This window comes from Glarea lozoyensis (assembly GCF_000409485.1).
Source record: "Glarea lozoyensis ATCC 20868 chromosome Unknown GLAREA6, whole genome shotgun sequence".
NCBI lineage: Eukaryota > Fungi > Ascomycota > Leotiomycetes > Helotiales > Helotiaceae > Glarea > Glarea lozoyensis.
In genome coordinates this window covers 1789305-1806711 of record NW_007361001.1, presented here as the reverse complement: position 1 = coordinate 1806711, position 17407 = coordinate 1789305, and the positions used below count along the sequence as shown (strand labels likewise).

General features: G+C 46.8%; 5 protein-coding genes across 5 annotated transcripts; 2 read left to right on the top strand and 3 right to left on the bottom strand.

The window, feature by feature from the left end:
• Positions 1 to 754: 754 nt before the first annotated feature.
• Positions 755 to 6488, top strand: GLAREA_02915 (Protein kinase-like (PK-like); the record flags this gene model as incomplete). Its single annotated transcript, XM_008088000.1, has 3 exons — positions 755 to 1575; positions 1741 to 6315; positions 6368 to 6488. 3 exons carry the CDS (start codon positions 755 to 757, stop codon positions 6486 to 6488), a joined length of 5517 nt encoding a protein of 1838 aa, XP_008086191.1.
• Positions 6489 to 7405: 917 nt separating this feature from the next.
• GLAREA_02914 (uncharacterized protein) lies at positions 7406 to 8672 on the bottom strand (the record flags this gene model as incomplete). Its single annotated transcript, XM_008087999.1, has 2 exons — positions 7406 to 8491; positions 8544 to 8672. The coding sequence occupies 2 exons, from the start codon at positions 8670 to 8672 to the stop codon at positions 7406 to 7408; spliced, it is 1215 nt and encodes a 404-aa protein (XP_008086190.1).
• A 601-nt stretch (positions 8673 to 9273) lies between these two features.
• GLAREA_02913 (ARM repeat-containing protein) lies at positions 9274 to 10227 on the bottom strand (the record flags this gene model as incomplete). Its single annotated transcript, XM_008087998.1, has 2 exons — positions 9274 to 9841; positions 10058 to 10227. 2 exons carry the CDS (start codon positions 10225 to 10227, stop codon positions 9274 to 9276), a joined length of 738 nt encoding a protein of 245 aa, XP_008086189.1.
• Positions 10228 to 10615: 388 nt separating this feature from the next.
• GLAREA_02912 (PLP-dependent transferase) lies at positions 10616 to 12588 on the bottom strand (the record flags this gene model as incomplete). Its single annotated transcript, XM_008087997.1, has 3 exons — positions 10616 to 12296; positions 12353 to 12447; positions 12538 to 12588. The coding sequence occupies 3 exons, from the start codon at positions 12586 to 12588 to the stop codon at positions 10616 to 10618; spliced, it is 1827 nt and encodes a 608-aa protein (XP_008086188.1).
• Positions 12589 to 12903: 315 nt separating this feature from the next.
• On the top strand, positions 12904 to 16377 carry GLAREA_02911 (uncharacterized protein; the record flags this gene model as incomplete). Its single annotated transcript, XM_008087996.1, has 3 exons — positions 12904 to 13260; positions 13314 to 13698; positions 13751 to 16377. 3 exons carry the CDS (start codon positions 12904 to 12906, stop codon positions 16375 to 16377), a joined length of 3369 nt encoding a protein of 1122 aa, XP_008086187.1.
• Between the last annotated feature and the right edge of the window lie 1030 nt (positions 16378 to 17407).

The following is a 17407-nucleotide window of genomic DNA, read 5'->3' as shown; positions in this document are numbered from 1 at the left end:
AATCTCATTGAGATAGTGTGGACAAAGCCATGCAGCTAGAATGCCCTGGCAAGTCTCAACCGTCAAAGATTTGAGTTCGCCGCTTTCATATAAGCTGTCCTTGTGTTCATTGCTGTATCGGTCGCAAGTTTCATTGGCTCCCAAATTCTGGGCAGGTATGTCTTCAATTACATTCAATTAGATAGTAGTGTCCGTTGATGAGGAAATGCTACTCAGCTGCTGGGTAGTTCTCGAACATGGCAGAGCTGCAGCGAGAAGTCTTACATTTGCAATTTTTAGGTTGACGATAATCTGCGAACTTCGATGCTGACCGGCGGTTGGAGTGACGACTGGAGATTCGTTCGGGTGTTCCCACGCAAGCGCACACCACCTACTTAAGCCTAGTCACTTATCCCTGCCCCTGCTAGCCATCGATGGTGCCGCAGAGCTCCCAAGTTACAACCAACTCCAACTCCAAGAGCAAACTTTCTCGAGTCAAGTCTTGTCGTCGTACCTGAACTACCGCGTCCAAGTTTCTCCCCTAATTTTATGCTTTTAGTCCCTTCGCGGTCCTGATCTCCATTCGCGCCTAACTTCAATTGCGCACCAGTCACGGGCCTTGCGACAATCTTTGTGCAGCATCAGGCATCCCGTCCCAGATTCTAAAGCGAGGTGTGATTGGTTCAACAGCCGCCTCTTCATTCGTTCGTGGTGAAGACAGGACCAACAGACGACCACAACTCGTCTGGGGCATGAAAATGAGCTCAAGTGTACGATGACAAGCTCTTCGCGACCGAGAGCATCCTCAACTCGATCAAACAATAACGCGGAAACACCTCGACCGCAGCCGTCGCCGAGACGGAACCCCTCCACCGCCTCAGAGTTGACCGTACCGGACGGTCTGCTGCTGAACGACGTTCCTACCTACAACGTGAGCAGTTCCTCGAATCTGTTGATTCCGTTGTATGGAACTGGATCGCCATACCCTACTATCGCAGCCTCGAGTCCTTCGCGACCACGGGCACGATCTGCCGCAGCAGACCCGTTGCCGTCGCCTTTATTTGGTATAAACACATCATATCGACCGGCACCTCGAGCTGCGCAAAACGTTGAGATGTATCAACCAAGTCAGAGACACCCGTCAGTCAATGACAACTCAAGACAATATGTTCCTCCCCCGCCGCCAATGTCCCCGCCGACCCAGCAACACATGATGTCGATACCTCCTCCACCACCTCGGCCATTGACAGGGCAGTCTCATCAACATCCAGGAGTGATGATACCTCCTCCTCCTGGGCCTCCGCCAGGAAGTATGCAGGCAAATTGGCAAGGTAGTTGGGGAAGATCATATGATGCTAGAGGATTTCCTCTTCCACCACCAAATCCACCACCAAATGCACAACACCAGGCGTACAATCCAAGTCAACCGTATATGAATCATCAACCCCCGCCTTTGTCTATACCTCTTCCGCCAGCTTCAGATCACCAAATGTCAGCAACATACATACCGCATGGGGATTCGTTTGGCCCAGGAGTTGGAATTCCTGGGTTTGGGAGCCATCAGGAGCCAAGCTTCACGAGAGGAGATAGCGCGGAGTATGCCTTCCCCATTTTTAAAAGCACTTAATTTGCGCTCGTGTGTTATCGGGTCCATTTCGGAAGTCTAAGCAACATCAAATACTGCTGACGGCTTGACACATCTCATATATTCTTTATTTTCTAACTTTACCATCACAATGCTAATATGTTCTTTGTCAACAGGTTTTCTTCCATATCAGATGGATCGAGGACGTCAAAAAATACTATCGATACGGCACTGACAACACCGATGGACGAGGGGACAAGCTGGTACAACGACCGTGACCGACCTTCAATTTCATATCCATCGCAAACACCTCTCAATCGATATCCAAATATACAGTTGCCTGAATACACTCCAACGCCAACAATATCAAATTTGAATTCCCAGATGTCAGGGCGGGGACTGAATTCAAATCAATCAAGCAGTATCCAACAAAACAGCAATTCAAATACTCCAGTCTCACCCCACGAGGCTAGCTCACAATGGTCTATGGAACGGGTCTTATCATGGCTCGCCAGCAACAGTTTTTCCAAGGATTGGCAGGAAACCTTCAAAGCGCTCAATATTAATGGGTCGATTTTCTTGGAGCTTGGGGGTCGAGTTGGGGGACGTGGAAACTTTGGGATGATGCACCAACAGGTATATCCGCGATTGGCAAAAGAATGCTCTGGCAGTGGAACTGGTTGGGATCAGGCTAGGGAGCGGGAGGAAGGAAAGCGGATGCGCCGCCTCATTCGAGGTATAGTCAATGGCCCGTCAAAACCCTCTCACGTCCGAAGAGAATCGTCCTCTGCGAATATTGCAAATCCCGGCTCAGAAAGCAACTTGGAATCTGCTCAGTTCAACAGAGATGGCTCGACGCCCACTACCGCAAATGGCGAAGATGATAGTCCTGGGAAATCAATGTTCAAAAGTACGATCCCAGGTGCATCACGAAAGGGATCTGTACGAAGCACAACAATGCCGATTCTAGGTAGCAACAATAGTAATGAAGGGGCCAGGGACCGTAGTCACCGTAATCCTCTTCGCAATCTTGATGGGGATGGGAATAGGCGTCATAGTCCCAGCGCGAGTGAGACTGGCGACGGAATTTTCAGAAGTCCAGCTCTTAGAATTGATGGCAGTCCGAAGCCAGATAGCCCATCTGGTACCTTTTCAAATTTTCATGCGGGTAGCAATGGAAATCTCTCAGCGTCACCTCGTACGGCAAAGTTTGGACACCGAGCCACAGGCAGTACTGATTCAGTTTCCTCTAACACTGCCATTTATGGGTCTGGTGTTCCCCCAGGAGCGAGCCAGACCTTGAATCTTCGAGATCCTCGTCGGCACGGTGTCGATGGCGCTAGACCTTCTCCGTTGGAGCCAGGGGACCGCTCATTAACAGAACCCCCAGGTTCAGCCAAGGAAGCAAAAGGAATCTTCAAACATTTCAGAAAGAAGAGGAGGGAAGATGGCGCGGCCCCTTCTCCGGAAGAGAACAATTTAGAGTCTCCAACGAGTCCATTCGCAAGTTTCAAGCCATCGTCAGTCCTTGGGAACGGCAAAATAGCCAATTCTAGCGAGACATCCCTAGATCGCCCATCTTCGACATTTTCAGCTACAGAATATGATCGTTTTGCGGGAGGGTATAAAAGTAGACGCCCCCACAAGACCTATGTTCTTGTTACTTTGGACGGCTGGAACTACCGCATGTGTGACATATCCGAGGCCGAGCAACCATCCGAAATCCGGAGTGCAATTTACCATCAAATGGGAGTTCTCAACACTGATCTAGCGCAACTCTTCGTCACCGAGCTCGGAAGAGCCGAACACGAAGAAGCTCTAGATGACAAACGGCTGCTCGTGCAGCGAAGGAAAAACGCGGAACAGCCTGGGGGACTAAAATTTTATCTTCGAATTCCGTCAGCTTCTGTCCCCTCACACTCCCCTGGACTTGGTTTAGAATTTGGTAGTAAAGCTCTGTCTCCGGGTCTACCTTCAGGTACGCCAGTCGACGAAGAGGCGTATGCTAAACTCAACGGGACAAGAAAGCGATCAACCTCTTCACCACCATCTTCTCGACAGAATACCATCAAGGCCGGACATTCTCCCGGTGGTCGAGATGCACCAGATGCTCATACAACGGAACAAAACGAGGCGATGCAAAATCGACTGAAGCAGTTCAAAGCCACGCAAGAAAACGGCGAGAGTCAACTTTCAGATGCCGAGAGGGCGGCTTTCATGGAGTTGGCTATCAACGATCACCGGGCGGAAATGGAAAGGAAACAGAAGGCTTATCTAGAGAAGAAGAAAGCCAGCAAGGAAACTCCTTCATCAACTGACCCCTCTTTTGGGATCGTCGGCCGCAATGTTGATTTTGACCAACCGCGCAATTCTCCATTTGAAGAAAAGAAACCCGAGCTTTATCCCCAAAGGAGACCTCCTCCTCCACCTGCTGAATCGGCTACGTTGATAAAAGCCAATTCCCTGAGCAGAAAGACTGGCCAGCAATCACGCCTATCTCTGAGTAGCGTTGACAGTGATGGGAAACGATTCTCAGGTGGAGACTCTACTGCATGGGCCCCACAAGAACAACCTCGACGCAAAGCCCCAGACTCGCCACAGGCAGCTGGTGGTATTGCAGCTGCGCTTATCGGAATGGGCAGTCGATTGGGTGCTGCTGGCCACCCAAGTAAGTCAACATCCAACAGTAGGACACCCCCAAGCTCGAGCGGTCAAAATGAGAGGGGCAGAAGTGCCATGTCTACCGTTGACTTCAGTGGAACTGCTTCAGGTAGAAGCTCTCCGCGATCCGGCTCACAGAGTGGAACACCAGGAAGCACGACATGGAGCAAGGGTGATACTCCGTTTGTTGTCCCCGATTATGGAGAAGACCGTCAACAACGGGACAGGTCGCTGTCACTCAAGATTGCGCACAAGTCTTCGGTCGCTAAACTCCGGGAAGAGGCAAACAGGAGAGTTCCCTCCCCTTCAGAACTCAGCCCTACAAGCGCACATAATACCTCTGTCCTGGAGTCCGTCAATAGAGCCTCTACACCCGCGGCTGATTCAGATGATTCCGATTCCGATTCAGACGACGGGCTTTTTGCAGTTCCTCTGGCAAATCGTAAACCAGCTAGGAAGCCAAGTGTCAAAAAAGAACCCCTACCTGATCCTGCGTCTCCAGGGGGAGATCGCATGGGTGCGCGGCCGAACTTGACTATTCGTACGGAACGATCGAAGAAAGGCTTGTCCGTGTCGTTTTCTTCGCCTCAACCTAAGACGCCAGCTAGCAATTCCAAGGCGCCCGACTATGATGATGGCGCCACCCGCAATGCTACTCGAAGACCGCAGCGTAGGACACCTGGCTCTTCTGCATCTGAGGCGTGGTCTGCCGATTCAGATGAGATGAATGCTAAACTCCTTCGTCGAGAATCATTTGCGAGGGAAGATGTTTGGGCAAATAGACCTCCAGCCGAAGCACTTATCAATCATCTTGATGATTTCTTCCCCAACCTCGATTTGGATGAACCAGTTCTTGAGGAAGGAGTCAGTAGCTCTCCGCCAATTTCGCCCATTGCAGAGAACTCTACGCTTGAACAGCTAGCGGCTGCGCAGGCCGGACTAACACTTGCTGGACCGTCCGGAATGAATTCCATGCGCACTTCTTCATACAATGATAGCGATACTTTAGGCTCCGATGAGTCGACTCTAAAAGCGTTGGAGAGACCCGGTTCAATTCAAAGTATTGCTCAGCGAAACGTTCGTCGTTCCGGGGGTCTAGGTCGTATGAAGTCTATTCGTGAGGTAGCAAGAGGGGCTCATGAGGCCAACAAAAGGTTCACGACCAGCATAGCGCCTATGCCAGGAAACGGAAATGCAGCAAGCAGTAGTATTCTTCGACGGAAGAGCACAAAAATGTTCGGAGCCAATATCGTTCAAATTAAGCCTCAGCGGGGAAGCATGATTATCCCCAAAATTCCACAAGATACGATCCCTAAGCGTCAAGCAACCTTCCGTTGGTTCAAGGGACAATTGATCGGGAAGGGTACATATGGAAGGGTGTATTTGGGTATGAATGCTACTACTGGAGAATTTTTGGCTGTGAAGCAAGTTGAGGTCAATGCCAAGGCTGCTGCAGGCGACAAGGAGAAGATGCGCGAGATGGTTGCTGCTCTTGATATTGAGATTGATACCATGCAGCATCTAGACCACGTCAATATCGTACAGTACCTGGGTTGCGAGCGGAAGGAAACATCCATCAGTATCTTCCTGGAATATATTTCTGGTGGTAGTGTGGGGAGTTGTTTGCGAAAGCATGGAAAATTCGAGGAGCAAGTTGTTAGCTCTCTTACGCGCCAGACGCTGGACGGATTGTCCTATCTCCACCGAGAAGGTATTCTTCACCGTGATCTGAAGGCAGACAACATCTTGCTAGATCTCGATGGCACTTGCAAGATTTCAGATTTCGGTATTTCCAAAAAGACTGATAATATCTACGGCAATGACGCCACCAACAATATGCAGGGTTCTGTCTTTTGGATGGCGCCGGAAGTTGTCCGATCTCAAGAAGGATACTCTGCAAAGGTCGATATCTGGTCTCTCGGCTGTGTTGTCCTTGAAATGTTCGCGGGTCGTCGACCATGGAGTAAGGAAGAGACCGTTGGTGCGATATACAAGCTTGGTAGCCTGAACGAGGCCCCACCGATTCCTGATGATGTGGCTCAAACCATTAGTCCGATTGCAGTTGCTTTCATGGCTGATTGTTGGACTATGTAAGTACACTCTGATCCTTTATACCCTGCAAATTCAGCTGACCATGTTTAGTGTTCCTACCGAGCGACCAACTGCGGAGACTCTCCTCTCACGTCATCCTTTCTGCGAGATTGATCCGAATTACAACTTCCTTGACACTGACTTATACGCCAAGATCCGTGGTGCATACTAGACGTGTGTATTCTTACTCCACTGCGTAATTAGCAGCTGTACTCTTTCGTGTCTTAGAACCTCGAGCGACGAACCATCAACTATGTCTTTTAGGCGACGAGCGAGACTTTCGAATATGCGTGTAACCTTGATGATTGCTTATGATGTACATTTCGAAGATGCTTGTACTTTTATTTGATGATATCCAACGTTTCTCAATAGAGATCTGGTACTTATTTTTGGCTTTTGAGTTTCGGGAATCTTGGGAGCGTAGGCGTGGGCGCGCTTCATTTGCTTGGTGATATGTTTTAACTGGTGGCTGGAGGCATGGAGGAGCGGGGTTAAGTATAATGAGAATTGAATATTGTCAATACCACTATTTATGAGAGATTTCTGAGGCTGAGTACTAGCTATGTTCAAGCCGGACTTATTCAGGTTGCAAGTCTCTGCCGTTCTAGCCAAAGTCCCAGACCCTTTCACTATTACAGGCCAGCCAATTGGGTCTCTGAAGAGAGTGTAGGCCTTAACACACCTTTGCTACTGTGGATTGTCGGGTCATCAAAACGAGAGAAGAATATTGCTGAGACGTAATAGTGTTGAGTTATTATTAAGAGAAGTTATTCGACAGGGTAGCTTAAGTACGGACGAATGTGCTCATATGGTAATTTGAGTATCTAGACATAATTCTTAGGTATCGAGGTTCGAGGAAAGTTTAAGACATATACAAGTTTTGTTTCTACATATTTATAGAAGCCTGGAATGCTGCTAGTTATGGTATCAAGCTCTCCCGTACTCGAGAAAGCGTGTTCAAAAAGTGTAAACGACGAACAGAAGAGAAGAAATATGGAATCAGCTGGATGAACGGGGAAATGGTTGGTATAATTTTCGTAACTTGGACACTATCCGACCATTCAAATAACTCATCACAACAAATCTATCTCATCTCCCAACATCCTCCCACTGCACCCCAACCCACTCCTCCATCCAGCCCACCTCCCCCTCCTTAACAAAATTCTGCACACAATCCCCCTTACAAACCCCCACAACCACCGTCCCCCACTCCATCCCATCAACCCCCATCTCATCCCTCTCCAACTCCATAATAGCATGCGGCATCAACTGACACTCAAACACGCGTTCCCTCCCACAATTCCCACACCTCGGCATCCCTCCCCCCTTCCCCTTTCCCTCGCTAAACATCTTGCCCACAGCATCTTTCTTCGAATACAGCAGCGGTGCGCCAACGAACTCGTAGCGGAGGACTTGTTCTGGGTTACAGCCGATGCGATCCGCGAATTTCTGAAACGTCTTGTCGATCTCGCTTTCGAATACTTCTTTATCTTCTTTGCCGCCGCTGGCGCCTTCGCTTTCAATGTCCATCGTTCCTACGGTGATGTTCTGTGCGATTTCTGGCGTGCGGTCGAGGATCTCGTAGTCGGCGTCTACGAGGTATAGTTTTGGGTAGGGTGTTGGGAAGGAGGATTGCTCTGGCCAGGGTACGGACGGAGGAGGTGGACCATGAGTTTGTTGGGGGTTATTTATGTTGAGCTTTTCGGCGAATGTTTGGGGTAGGTCTTTTGCTTCTGGGGGTTCTGAGGGTGTTGGTTTCGCGAATGGATTTGAGGAGTTGTGGCTGCTTCCCCCAGCTTTCACACCTGTTGAAAACGGATTTTCTTTGCCGCCTGCTCCTCCCATGGAAAATGGATTCGCGTTTCCACTACTGCTTCCTTTTGACCCAAATAATGTTTCTCCAATATTGACCTTTGGTTTCTCCTCCACTTCCTCCTTCTTTGGCACCACTTTCTTCGGCGCGGCAAATGTTCTTGAACTTCGCAATACTCTGACACTTCCTTCTTTCCGCCTACAAGTTTTCCTTCGGCATGTGAAAATATATAACCTTCGTTCGTGTCCGGGAAACTGTTCTGGGAGATCGGCGTTGAGTTGAAGGAGGAGGACCATGAAATCGTTACAGACCTTGCATTTCGCAAGTGTCGCCGACGGAAGCGTCTCGTCATTTATCCATGACTACGTGCATCGTTTAGGAAAATTCTGAAAGCAGGAGGAAGGAGAAACTTACGGGTGTTCCTCCCAAGTACGAGATTGTATCATCCGAAGGTTCTTCGGCCGCGTACCCTAATAAGACATTGGTTTCTGTGTAACTCGCCGCATCGTCGCCATCATCGGAGTCACTATCATAAGGCGCCATTTTACATAAATGTTCAAAATGGATGCCACCAGATAGGTCGTACTTTTACGGAGCAATATGTCTATGGCGGGGTCGAAAAATGGAGGGGCAAATAAATTATTTTCCAAGCGAGGCGCAAGGCTGCGAAGGTATTCCGCTGTAGCCAATCACAGACATTTCGGAATAAATTAAAAGCCAAATGATCCAGAAGTGTAACTCAGAGTAAGTGAGCAGCTTGGAATTTTGAGTACTGGAAGACATAATTACCCTGGTAACTTTAAGTAAGAGAGACGCCCAATACACAGGTTTTTGGAAAATCCCAGCGTCCTAGCTTTCGAGGGTTTCAGACGACAAAAGCGTGGACCGAAACAGGCACAGCATGGTGGAAATGCGTAAATATTTTGGGTATTAAGTATGAACATTCTTTTCGCGCTATGACGCTGTTGAGCCTTTCTCTCTTTTGAGTTTGGCGGCCATTGGTTGCTGCTCCTTGAAAGAGCAAAAATTTTGTCTCTTCTGGAGACTGATGCAAAACCGAACGCCTCTTGAACGCCATCCAACCAAGCCTTCCGTGCCATGCCATGCATTTGTATCATAAACAGTTCAGGTGTCAGGCTATAACCTACGCAGGTTGCTCGTAGGCCCTTCTGATGACCCTTGAGAACTGTTCCATCTTCACGTTCTCTCTCACAACAGTACCCTTTGCTTCGTTTTCCTTATTTAGTGGGACCTTCACAACCGTACCCTCGATCTCCCACCCACAGACATCCTTGACGAATTTGTCAAAAGCGTCGCCTTGCATGCCTAACCAAGATTCCAACACTGAACGCTCGATTTCTCTCACGGATTGGGATATGGTGAGCGCAATTCTAATGCGGATAAGTTCATCAAAGCCGGCAACGTCAGCGGTCAAATCTGCATATAGATCATCGCTATCTAATGTGCTCCAGAATGCAGCATATGAAGCTTGTGCGAGAAGGTTGTTGAGCACGTTCAATTTCTGAACGGCTTCTGAGAGAGGCGCGTCACCAGCTGCTGGGAGAGCAGAAGAAGCAGAGGCTGGTGTAAGGATATGAGGTGGAAGCAGATGGAGGGCTAGTGAAAAGTCGGGTGATGGGAAGACTGTGAGAGATTTAACGAGGATGTTCGTAATTGTCTCGTCCTTGGTCAGGTGGGGGTTGAATTGGTATCTGTATTTCGTAGAACATTAGCGATCCGACTTCAATATTCCGTTCTCGCTAAATAAGTCCAATGCGTAGATGTTCTTTCAGATAGAGCTAATAATAAACTTCAAGGGCTGGAGGGATTCATTCTCCATGCCTATTCAGGTAATAGGAAACGTTTACAAAACGATCATCACATAACATCGTCTTTTGCGCAAAGACATGAGTAAAAAGAGAACGTACAGCTTTAGTAGGGCAAGGTTTGCGTAGCAATCGTAGAACTTTTGATCGCACTGCTGGACGACATATTCTTGAAACACAGCGGTTGTCTCCGGGTTGTATCGATCTAATCCGTTAAGGATAGCATCGATATGCTCTGGACGGTCGGGCGCGTAATCAAAGGGAACCCCCATATTGCAATTTTGACGTCGAGAGTCGGTGGTGAGGTTGTGGAGCGGAGATCGCGAAGGTGCAAAAAGTTCGTGGTTGAGGTTTGGTTTTGGAACTCGTTGAATTTAGAATATTTGCCGATGTGCCCTAAACATATCACGTGATGTACTGTTCGGCTTTAACAAAACCATGGTTGATGGAACCTTTCTAAATCTCAGGTATCGTTAGAACAGACAGAATGGACTTGTTGAGTTTATATTTTTTAACACGTCGCATACGACTACAGAAGAGCCCGTAATTTCTTGAAGCTTTGCATTCAATTTTAATTTTGATATCTCATCTCCTTCATTAAGTTCATAACTGTCTAGTGCTGATGCTGATGCTAATGGTAAAGGATATCCGACTTGAAGCTCAGTTCTCTCTAGATGTAACTTCTTCGGCGGCTTTCAACGCATCAGCGAAGATATTCTTCAAGTCTACTCCATCTTCCAGCCCAACACTAACCCGTATTAGGTCGCTTGGCACACCAAACTGTGCTGCCCAGTCAAGCTCCGTGAAATGTGCTAAGAGTACATATGGTGACACCAGGGTAAAGTTGGTTCCCAAGCTCGGTCCTTTCGCTGTTCTTATCTGATCAAAAAATGCAATAGCTTGTGGTTTGGTATGGAACTCGAACGACAAGAGACCACCATACCCACCCTTTGGCGTTTTACAAGCGTCATAACAATCCTTTGAAGAATTGTATTTGGGATAATATAAGTCCTTGACGAGCCTGTGACTCCGGAGAATATCGCAAATCATTATGGCGTTGTCGTTTATCTTCTCTATCCGAGATACGAAATGGCGACTATTTCGTTCCATAAAAATAATATCCTCAACCCAATAGTTGTCTTCGTACTCCAACTCCATGACCTTTTTAAGTGCGTGGTAATATCTCGCTTTAGGGTTGATGATTGTAGCACCACCCATAACATTGCAATCCCCAGAGAAGATCTTTGTTAAGCTGGTAACAACTAAGTCTGCGTATGGTAGAACGTGTACATTGACGAAATTGCCAATGGTCTCATCGACCACCACACCGAAATCATACGTGTCAGCCAGCCGGCGGATTCTTTGAAGGTCTGGACATTTTAACATAGGGTTCCCAGGGAATTCGCAGAAAAGAGCGAGATACTTCTCGCCCGACTTGAGACGCGCCTCAAGATCGTCTAGGTCTTCTGATGATCCATTACCGTAAAATATGCAGCCTGGGCCGAACTTCTGCAGGATTTTAAGTGTATCGACGTAAGGGAAGCCAAAGGAAATACTTTTCAATGGCCCTCGCGCTTCCATCATCATCTGATGTGCATTAAATATCGAGTTCATCCCACATGGATACAAGTAGACATCGTCTTCAGATAATCCCGCCACACCGCGCGCATTTGAAGGTGTCTCTGGTCGTAGGGTCTGAGTCAGTTCAATTTCTCCAACTAGAGACCCTGCAATACGCCTTCTCACAGCAGATCTTGCATTGTCGACCAACGAAACATCAAGATTACGTCCAAATCTTTCCTCCAAGAACTGAGAACTCTCTCGGCTCTCGGGTTCCGCGGGTGTTTTTGACTTCTCGGCCAAGCCCTTCTTGGGAGTGGAGTCTATAGAAGCTTTTTGATATCTTCTAGGACCTTTGCAGGATTTTTGATACTCATTTGACCTATTAGAACCATTAATTATGGGCTGAAGACTCCTCTCATCAACAAGTACTCCTTCTTGAAATAGCCCATGGCAAAATTCGGCACGCCTGCTAGAAACCCCGTCGCCCGAGTGTTGCCAGTACTGCTTCGCGATAGGAAAATGATCTTTGTGGTAGATCACGGCCGAAATTGAAGGTGAGACGTTAGCGAGTGATTTGGAAATAGACTTGCTTCTGTCCAATACAAGCCCAAAAATTCCTAATTCATGGAAAGATATCGTAGGGTCTCTTGAGTGCATGAATCCGACGCATCTCTGAGCTGCGCGGTGAGTGGGGAAAAGCATTGCCAACTGGTCGCCTTTTCCGAATTTCTTCACAATATCTTGTGCAAAAGCTTCAATTGACTTGTGTATAAAAAATCTGGTAAATGACCGCAATTAGCTTTCGATAGTAGGAATGCCATGTGAAAATCTAACCGTGGATATCCCGTAGTCATTTTATCAACAACTGCAGGATCGCCCTCCTCATATCCAACGTTGTCCTTCCATGTTGGCAAAGAAACACTTGCTGCCTGTCTGGCTGATTAGTGCTTCTTTTTCTTATAATTCGCTTCCAAGTGATGGAGATCTGAACTGTCAGTAGTCAAGAAGATGGTACTTACATGTGGTGTAAGAGCAGGCACCGACTCTCCAAGTTCAATGATGTTAGCCATTTGGGTGTAGTGAAACGCAACTATATTGCTTATTTCTAGCAAGCCGGTTGATAACTTTCAATTTGCAAGAACAAGTCAAGTTTGAAAAATTGCCTTCGCAGTCACACAATTGAAGTGGAACCTCCGGCTATCGGCGACAACCCCGATATGGCTGATACGAATAAGAGCGACCCCTCTAAGGCCACCCCTCCACGCATTTAGCTTCCACTACTGTCAGACCCCTGCAGAAAAAGTTGGGAGCAGACGAGAATGCGACAGTGGTCCTGAATGACATTTTAAGAAGGATTCTTCCTCTCAACAATCCACATCCTCACCATGTCTCCCGCATCGCCGAAAAGACGCAAGCTTGATCACAAACCAGTTGACAAGGTGCCGAACGATCAAGATCATGACGACGAAGCGTCCGACAATGCGTCAAGCATCGAGGAATATGCACCTGTCTCCAAGACAAGACCTGCACAGGCGCAGTCTAAATCAAAACATACAGGAAACGATGGAGAAGCGGCGCTTTATTCAGGAGGACTTTTCAAATCCAGCGCGTTCAAGTTTCAAGTCGATTATCTGCTGGAAGACTCGAGGCCCAACTACGAAAAGGTGTTTGCGAAAGCTAACGAAACATTGAGCAAGCTCAAGAGTCTAATTGAGTCTATCGATTCTCGAAAACCTCTTTCTGTATATGACAATCATGTCGAATTCGAGTACGCAACATGCTAACCTACAACCAGGTTACCGAAGCCACCAAGAGTCTCCAAAAATTACACAAAATTACCATTCCATTTCCTTCTCCAAAGCCAGATAAAGATGCTGCATATAAATTTTCATACGAGAAGCCTTCGAATATCAACGTCGTAGGCAGTTACCCGCTCAGAACTATATCGAAGGTGGTTGACGCGGAATATTTGCCATCTATTGACATGGTGGTAATCATGCCGGCTTCGATATTACAAGAGAAGGACTATCTGAACTATCGATATTTCTACAAGAGAGCCTACTATCTTGCGTGTATTGCTGCTGGGTTGCTGGAAGCGATACAGGATGAGTTCATAATAAAGTTCAGATATCTGAATGATAATGACCTCCATCCGATTTTATGCCTTACTTCAAAGCCAGGTAAGCATTTTGACTGCCCACAACAAAACGTAGATACTGATTACACATTTAGCTGAAGGAAAGGCCCATTCCAGATACGAGATAAACATAATCCCAGCTGCACCGGCGAATTTTTTTAGCAAGTCAAAATTGTTACCAAGCAAGAATTCCGTACGGCCCAAAGATGGTGCAGAGGATGCACCGCTTCCAGCGACACCCTTTTATAATTCTTCACTATTCTCCGATGCGAACTATGAACCTTATCTTCAGGTTCTTCACTCCGCTACAAAACAGTCTGAGGCCTTCAGAGATGCAGTCGTCCTTGGGAGAATTTGGTTACATAAACGGAACCTAGGAGGGTCTCTTTCTCGAGGCGGGTTTGGAAATTTTGAATGGGCTTCCTTGATGGCTCTTCTTTTGAAAGGAGGGGGGCCTAAGGGTCACAGCGTGCTTTCTCCTGGGTACAGCAGCTACCAGATGTTCAAAGCCATGCTACAATTCATCGCCACAGGAGACATGGCCAACAAACCTTTCATGTATGATTGTGGCGACGTCAACATTTCGAAATCAGACGCCCCAGTTTTTTTCGACGGGCCTCGCGGACATAATCTCCTCTACAAAATGACTGCATGGTCTTACGCCCTCTTACGTGATGAAGCTCAAATATCCTTGGAAATGCTCAGTAACGAGACCTTCGACCAATTCGAGGCTACCTTTGTCTTAAATGTCTCAGAGTCACTGCAGAGATATGACTGCGTTCTTCGTGTTCCGATGTCAAAAAGGACACCGGCAAGTTCCACAGATTGCGATCACTTTTCACCTACTGCGATGCACGCTCGCCGTATCTTCAGTGTTTTATCCGAAGGTCTTATGGACAGGGTCAAATTGATTCAAGTCGCAACATCAGCGCCTCGAAAATGGTCAACCAAATCTAGTGTTCCGACATTAGAAGAACCGATTCTGGTATCTTTTGTTTTCGATCCGGCCACAGTTGATCGTGCTGTTGATCACGGCCCTTCAGCGGATGAAAAATCGAAGGCTGCCAAATTTCAGAAGTTCTGGGGTGACAAAGCAGAATTACGACGATTCAAAGATGGAAGTATTTTAGAAACTTTGGTCTGGAATTCCAGAACCACCTATTCTATTTTCAACGAGATAGTCACATATCTCATCAGCCGGCATTTTGGCTCAGAAATCAGCGAAGAAATGATCTTTATTGGAGATAGTTTCAGTAAACTCGTCCCTTTCTCTGACTCAGGCTCGAAGGCGTTTGATAATCTCAAACAAGCATATTTAAGCTTTGAGAAAGATATTCGGGACTTAGAAGGGTTGCCACTTCAGCTCAGGCAGCTTTCTGCGATCGATCCTCAGTTGCGCGGTTCATCTACTTTACCTCCTATTTTCGGGTCGTCAACTCCGCTGAAAACGCCAGCTAATGTTCTCATTCAATTCGAAGGATCGGGCAGATGGCCCGATGATGTCGTCGCTATTCAAAGAACCAAGATAGCTTTTTTGCTCAAGATTGGCGCTCAGCTACAAGAGGCTAACGACGCCATTGACACTCGCGTCGGTCTTGAGAACGAAGAAAGTAAATTTCAAAACTGTGCATTTTTGGACGTCAGGTATGACTCGGGGGCAATATTTAGATTACGGATTCACCATGATAGGGAACAGACGCTTCTGGAGCATATACTCAAAGACAAGTATACCGACTCCCGAACTCGAGAAGATGCAATACTGGCCTTATCGTCATACAAAAGAACATTTATTCAACTGCCTCTTTTGACGCAATCTATCTCCACCCACTGTACACGGTTTCCACTATTGTCGCCCACGATTCGATTAGTGAAGCTATGGTTTGATCATCATATGCTCTCAGCTCATATCAACGATGAGCTGATTGAACTTATTGTCTCACGGATGTTTATGTTGCCATACCCGTGGCGCGTTCCGTCATCAGTAATGGCCGGGTTCTTGAGAACACTGATGTTTATCGAACGTTGGGATTGGCGGCATCAGCCACTAGTGGTTGATTTCACGGGCACTATGACTAACAAGGACGTCGCCTCAGCAAATACGCGACTCGAAGCGTGGAGAAAGCTTGATCCAGGGATGAATCGAACTGTTGTTTTCGCTGCATCCAATCATGATGTTACTGGTGTAGCTTTTACAGATCAGGGTCCTTCAAAGGTCGGAGCTTCTCGGATGACATCTCTGGCAAGCTCAGCGTACCGACTAGCTAAGGATAAAGGGTTGTCTCTAGATCCCAGATCTTTGTTTGTCACTTCGACTTCTGATTACGATTTTGTGATTCAAGTTTCACCGAAATTCAGTGCTGATCGAAAGAAACAAGCAGCATCCACAGGGAAATACAAGAATCTCGTTGTTCAATCAGAGGGAAGTTTTGAGGGCGTTGGCTATGATCCTACGCAAGCTTTTATATCAGAGTTGAAGGGAGCATATACCAGCAGTGTTGTCTTCTTCCACGGGGCCGGAGCAGTATTACATATAGGTGGACTTTGGAATCCACAGACTGTATCCGCGCGGCCATTTAAAATCAACCTTGCATATGCCACAAAAGTCTCTGACGGGCAAGAAGAAGCAGAGCCCGAGAACGTCGAAATCGATAAATCAGCAATACTTTCGGAAATTGCGAGACTTGGGGGAGAGTTGATCTCGAAAATAGAAGTTAATAGATGATGTATATATCACGTAGAATCAAAAGTAGGATACCCTAGGCGTTGATTTTGAGTGTATGGCTTATTACGGTCGGCCCCACTAGCATTGCCTCAAGCTGTTTGTCTGAATATGGAAGCTGATGACGCTGAAAACAAAAGGCCGCCAGAGAAGTCTTGTGATGTTAGAGAAGAGATACCATGGAACACCATACACTACTTCCAGCAATCTCGAGGGTAGTTTAGCATTGCAAAACTTCTCTTGCTATAAATTAGTTAGAATGAATGTTGAAATGCTGCTCCGAGGTCTCATTAACAGGCATGAGACATGTGATGTCTTTGCATAACGGGTGCCAAAATCTTGTTCAAGGACTGGACGATGAACACGATTGAATGATAGTGATGCGATGAATATTATCAATTTGTCTTTCTACTCAGACTCTCAAGCCATATGTCACTGAAAACGTAGTTTTAAGGTGACTAGGCACACTTGCTTCGCCTACTCATAGAGTTACCCTCTTCGATGATTTGTGATTGTTACTAATCTACCCTCCTAACACAATCATTCTTCGCCTGGTTATGATTCAAAGAGAATTTAGAGGTCATTAAGCACGTTTTCCGCGCATAATCATAATTATGTCTAATGCTTGATGAATGCTCTCACAATATCACTTTACTCATCTTCTATTCAATCAATTCATTTAAATATCAAATTCGATGTGATCAACGACCTATTTACTCTCCATATGTCATCCAAAGAACATATTCGCGCCGATTGATGCTACTTTCGCTTACTTTCTAAGAATATTTATGAATAGTCGGTCTACCGTACGACACTGAGTGTTACAAAACCTTACCCCTCACTCATCTTCCTCATCTATACATGATTCAAGGAGCTTTCCCAATGTGATTAACCACGCTTCTCCTCAGTTATTCACGTTCATGACCGGCGAGAAACTGTATAAATATCTGCTTGAACTGGTTGATCTCTTCTTCTTCACAACAACAACAACAACAACCAAATACAATACATTAGATTCTATCTCCTGTCAAAA